Source organism: Crassostrea angulata, chromosome 2, assembly GCF_025612915.1.
Source record: "Crassostrea angulata isolate pt1a10 chromosome 2, ASM2561291v2, whole genome shotgun sequence".
Lineage (NCBI taxonomy): Eukaryota > Metazoa > Mollusca > Bivalvia > Ostreida > Ostreidae > Magallana > Magallana angulata.
Window position 1 is genome coordinate 67,209,898 of NC_069112.1, and position 6,151 is coordinate 67,216,048.

The 6,151-nt window shown below is 40.2% G+C and overlaps 1 protein-coding gene across 1 annotated transcript; it reads right to left on the bottom strand.

Moving 5' to 3' along the window:
- Positions 1–4,724: 4,724 nt before the first annotated feature.
- LOC128174759 (baculoviral IAP repeat-containing protein 3-like) lies at positions 4,725–5,231 on the bottom strand. The gene has a single exon (XM_052840226.1). It carries the CDS (start codon positions 5,229–5,231, stop codon positions 4,725–4,727), a length of 507 nt encoding a protein of 168 aa, XP_052696186.1.
- Positions 5,232–6,151: the final 920 nt, after the last annotated feature.

A 6,151-nucleotide genomic window follows, 5' to 3' on the forward strand; every position in this document is an offset into this window, starting at 1 on the left:
TGCCGATATAGAGGCATCGCAGAGGGATGAAATAGTGCAGTGTGAATGGGGATATGCCCCTCGCCTTGACACAAACTGCGCTCAATGTATTCAAGAGGAAAAGACCTGTTTGGATTGCCGTCGATGTCAGCATTGTCTCCAGTCTTACTGCGGAAAATCAAGGCATTCTGTTGTCTTAGCCGTCTGTCAGTCCGCCTGTACAAAGTGCGAAAACAATGTCATGACTCCAGAGAGCACATGCAATGAATGCGGAGATCGGTGCAATCGTTGTGCTAAAAGAGATAAAAAGACCAAACGATATATCAGAACCCCCTGTCCCGGAAAGTGTGAATTCCGAGAGCGCGTGTTTAAGACTCTGTACGACTTGGGTAGATGGATATTACACGAAAACCACAGATGGTATACGGTCGTTTTTCACAATCTGTCATACGATGGTCAATTTCTACTTCAGTACCTTATATCGCAGACTATACGACCTTCCTTTATTATCTACAGAGGTAGTCAAGTGCAAATGTTTAACGTGAATGCTTTACAGATCAGAGTGATTGATTCATTTAATTTTTTACCCATGGTCCTGGCAACCGCCTGAGACTTACGGCTCCGATGGCATGTCAATCAAAGGTCGGGAAAAATTCTACGAGTGGTATAGGGAAAAAATTGACAGCGGAGAAATGTTTGATTTTCATAGCGAAATGGTGAAATACTGTCGAATCGACGTCGATATACTGCGGCGAGCCTGTATAAAATTCAAACACCTTCTACACGAAGCGACTAGCAGAGACGGAGGTCGCGCCATTGACGCATTTGACTCCTGTACCATAGCATCTCTTTGCATGGAAGTTTACAAGCAAACATTTCTTGAAGAGCAGTGGCAATTTATCGTCAAGAAAAACGACCAAGAGATCCGGATAGATGCTAAAAAAATAAACGGAAAAACATCTGTCCTCTATCTGAACGTTTGGATAGACTGGAACGAATTTAAGAAAATGAACATGGAAATAATCAAGGAAGTTTTCGTGAAGTCCCCCATTGCTCGCCAACCGCCGAACGGATATCAGGTTCGCATACCATTCAGCAGAAAATCCATAGCATGGCTCGAATTGTTAATGCAGCGCGCCCGCACAAACGGTCAACACCTGGATATTTGCCATGCATTAAACGGAAGAGGGGAGTACCGAGTACCGGAAACTCCCTATCGACTAGATGGTTACGTAGCACCTACCACCGAATTTCCCGCCGGAATTGCTTATGAATTTCACGGCTGTCATTTTCACGGATGTCCCGCGTGCTTCAAAAACGGAGGTGATATTTTACTTCCAAACTCCGAGTTTATTGCATCCGAGTTGCTTGCACGGACCCGTAATAAAGAAAGAAAGTTAAAGAGTCTGGGAATGAAACTTGTCGTCATCTGGGAACACGAATATGACAACATGATTAAGGAGGACCCTGACGCCAAAACCTTTGTCGAAAACATGGATTTGACTGAGCGTCTAGACCCCGGGATAGTCTTATGGGTGGACGTACAAACGGTTGTGTGTTGTACAAAAGAGCGCCACAAGATACAAAAATCAAATATGTCGATTTTACCTCGCTGTACCCTTTCGTTAACAAGACGGCACGATATCCGACCGGACATCCCGAGATCATCACTCGTGAGTTTGACGATATCTCAAAATATTTCGGACTGGCAAAGGTAAAAGTTCTCCCGCTTCGAGGACTTTTTCACCCAGTGCTCGGTTACCGCAGGGAAAGTTAACGTTTCCGCTATGCCGATCGTGTGTGGAGCGGCAACAGAAAGAACCTTGCGCTTGTTCGGACGCGAACAGAGCATTGACGGGTACTTACGGTACACCCGAACTTCTCAAAGCCGTTGAAAAGGGGTACAAGATCCTCAAAATCTACGAAGTCTACCATTGGAGCGAATCGACTCAGTACGACTCTGTAACCAAGACGGGTGGACTATTTGCGCCTTATATCAACATGTTTTTGAAAATTAAACAAGAGGCCAGTTGACGACCCGACTGGATCAAGACGGAGGATGATCTCGCTCAATATATCGAGATGTACGAGCAGAGAGAAGATATTCGTCTAGACCCCGACATTATTGAGCACAATCTGGGTCTACGTAGCCTGGCAAAGCTTCTGTTGAATAGGTTCTGGGGTAAATTTGGACAGAGAATGAACCTCTGCAAAACGCAGATTCTTCACGACAGCCAAGCTCACGTGTTGTTTGAGCAAATGGCCAATCCAACTATAGAAATTCAGGATTTTAATATCATAGACGACAACCATCTCATGCTGTCTACTAAACGTGCCTCGGAGGACATGTGCGACCCCGGTCACAGCAATGTTTTTTTGGCTTCATTTACTACCTGTTGGGCCCGCCTTAAGTTGTACGAATTATTAGATTTGTTGCAAACTCGCGTTCTGTACTGGGACACAGACTCGGTAATATATACCAAAAAGGAGGGGGAAATAGAACCCCCCATTGGTGATTATCTAGGTGAACATACAAACGAATTGAAAAAGGACGACTGGATTACCGAGTTTATGTGCAATGGTCCTAAAAATTATGCATACAGAACTCATAAAGGAAAGGAGGCACGCAAAGTCAAGGGATTTTCCCTAAGTTACATCAATTCGACAATCCTTAATTTAAACAGCATGAAAGACGCCATGTTCAATCGCGAGAATTCCTTGGCGGGAAACTACTGCACAGTCAATCCCAACAAAATCAGTCGAGAAAAAATTCATAGCGAACTTTATTGCCAAGAGGAAATTAAGAAATATGCATATGTGTATACGAAACGAGTCGTACAACCAAATTTGACAACACTTCCTTATGGTTATTAAAACAATATCTCATGTATTAGACTGTTTGTTTATTAGTATATGTACATTTAAAAATACAGATTTTTGAACATTTTTAATAAAATAAAATATGTGATCACAATGTAATTTGTTTTTCATTTTTATAGTTTTTTGTTGTTTACAGATAATAATGAATAAACACTCCCACCCTTTACAATTATAATATCAGTCACATTGTCCTTTTCTTTTTGGGTGAGCGTATGCCATGAGGTGAAGTCGCTTTTCTCTTTTTGCTTCCCGCGTAAATAAGACCGGATTATGGGGGGTCCGTTTTAATTGTCGACATTGTCTCCTCGGTGTTTACACCTTGTTCCATTGATTGACTTTTTTCTTGTTCACTCTGTTTCTCCTTCATCCGATCGTAGATTGTTTTTTTGACGAGTAGTTATTCCTCCGCCATCTTCTTTAAAGTAAGGTCTAAGAATCAAGGGATTGACTTCTCTGGTTTTCTGCAGCAATTGTTTTATCTGAATGTTGCTAGAAAGACCTGAACACCAGCAGGGATGACCATTCAAAGCACCACAGCCGCAACCACCACCAATACAAGCACGTATGACTGCACACTTGTAATAATGCGATACAGGGCAGGACTGACCGCACACTCTGTATCGAAGGTTAGATAACACGAAGATTAGATAGAGCAGGGATGTCCACACAGTCAATCTATTCGTACCTGTTCAAGTTTAACCTCACACAGTCGCTCATCGTAATACTATAGACACTGTCCCTATATATGTGCCGGCCTAAAATAATTCATAGTATCTAAAAATTGGAAATCAAAAATAAACAAACTAATCCGGCCTAACCCAAACCTTCTTATGCAGAACAACTTATATACATTGAATTTTTATTATTGTATAAAAATAATCATCACAATAATTGGTTAACAGTGGATGCATTAATTAAAATAATCAAGAATCAATAAATCAAGGGCAATAACTTAATACAGTAATACAAAAAGATTCTAATAAAAAAATAGCTGCCTGCTTCAATTTTATAGTCATATCACATGTTGGGTATTGCAGTTCTCACAAAGATCCTTTACAATTGTTTATATATGGGATATTTAGCTACATCAAACTCTGAACCTTCTTAAGAGGCCGAAGAATTGTCCTGGAGCCAAAGTCTTAACAATTATAAAGAATCATCTTGCTGATTAGTTTCTGAGAAGAAGATTTTTAAAGATTTACTCTATATATTCCTATGTAAAATTTCAACCCCCTATTATGGCCCCACCCTACCCCTTGGGGTCATGAATTTCACAACTTTGAATCTACACTACCTGAGGATGCTTCAACACAAGTTTCAGCTTTCCTGGCTGTTTAGTTTCTGAGAAGAAGATTTTTAAAGATTTAATCTATATATTCCTATGTAAAACTTCGACCCCCCATTGTGGCCCCACCCTACCCCTGGGGGTCATGAATTTCACAACTTTGAATCTACACTACCTGAGGATGCTTCCACACAAGTTTCAGCTTTCCTGGCTTTCTGGTTCTTGAGAAGAAGATTTTTGAAAATTTCTCGAAATTTTTCATTTTTTTCTAATTATCTCCCATTGAAAACGGGTGTGGTCCTTAATTTTCACAACTTTGAATCCCATTGCCTAAGGATGATTTGTGCCAAGTTTGGTTGAAATTGGCCTAATAGTTCTTGAGAAGATGTTGAAAATGTGAAAAGTTTACGGACGGACAGACGGACGACAGACAAAATGTGATCAGAATAGCTCACTTGAGCCTTCAGCTCAGGTGAGCTAAAAACCACACACAATTGTCATTTTCAATTGAAAACAAAACATTCACCCATTACAATGAGACCCTTATCATGCAAATAAAAATAGTCTGATGTTTCCTTTTCTATCCTCTTGCCAACTTTCCATCTGTTACCATCTTAGCATACGGACAATGCTTTGACCATCGTATGTGTTCATTGTAGGCATCGTCTTGTGGTTCCCAGTTTTTTAGGGTCATTCTGCAGGAGAAACAGGTGACTTTGTCTCTGATGCGCGTGTAAATGAAACCCGCTCGAGCCAAATCCTTTTTCGCCGGACCTCTTAAATATTTAGGCCAGTGGTGAAACGTCGCAAATCGTTCCGAAAAATTCAAGTATTGCCAGGGAGAAGGACTGTTCAAAGTTGGAGGAGGAATATTTTTCACAAGCAGGGTCACATATTTAGTCTTCAATTTTTCTTCTTTAAGCCCTTTGTTCGAGTCCGACAAATTCCACGAGAAGTGAGCATTGGAATCCATTCCCCATGATGTCGATGGTAAACAATCTAAGGAACATGCATCCGTACTGTTCGAGGAAAAATTAGGACAGGAATCCGTTTCAATCATGTTCAGTCTAGAATCCATAGACGACATCGTACTTCGTCAAGGTTCGAGGGAAGCATTGATAAAAAAAAAAAAGCATGAAATAGCTGTTTTAGTCATTTGCGTACATCGAATTGTTTTTTTTCACTCACAGTACGGATTACCAATCAAATTTCTTGAAAATAAAATGTGATGTTCTACATCACATACTAGAATAGCAAATAACATTTAATTAACACGATGATTGGTCCTCCTTACCTTCTTTTCAATTAGTAGGCGTGTTTCTAAATAATCACATTATCATTCTGACATAACGTATTACTTCAGATTATTTTTTTAAACCACACTCGAGCAGAAACACTACATTGCAAAAACATCATGCGGTCTTTTCCAGACCCAACCAGCGAAAGACAAATGTGGCTATTTAGATTCTTGCAACGGGGTTCCTGTGTCAACAACTTCATTGACAACTACAACCTGTATCACTCCGATGATACATCTTGCCAATTTTGCAAAAAACAATATGTTTTGCGCAATTCTTTTGTACATGAAACTGAATGCATCGTTCGACTTGCCTTGGAAGCCAGACAGAATGATGGAAAATTGCTTAAATTCGTGCTTAAGGCACAGGATATTTTCTTTGATCAAGACATGAGGAAAGGTGAAGCCTTACCTGTTGCAGAAGTTTTAAAAATAACGAGATTCAGTCGTATTTCGTATGATGATTGGGAAAATATCTATCATGATTTTGTATGGGATGAAATCTGCAGAACTGAACATCTTGGATATGAGGAAACTCCATACACCGAGTATCCAGACTCGACGGAAGGATTCATCAACCCATTTATTTTCGAGCAGTCTTGAGACCATAAAGAGACTCAATGTTTGGCCTGTGTGTGATTTAACAATAAAAAAATTAAATTTACAATAGTTTTTTTCACACGAAGTGGATTGTGCAATAGGACTTGTTT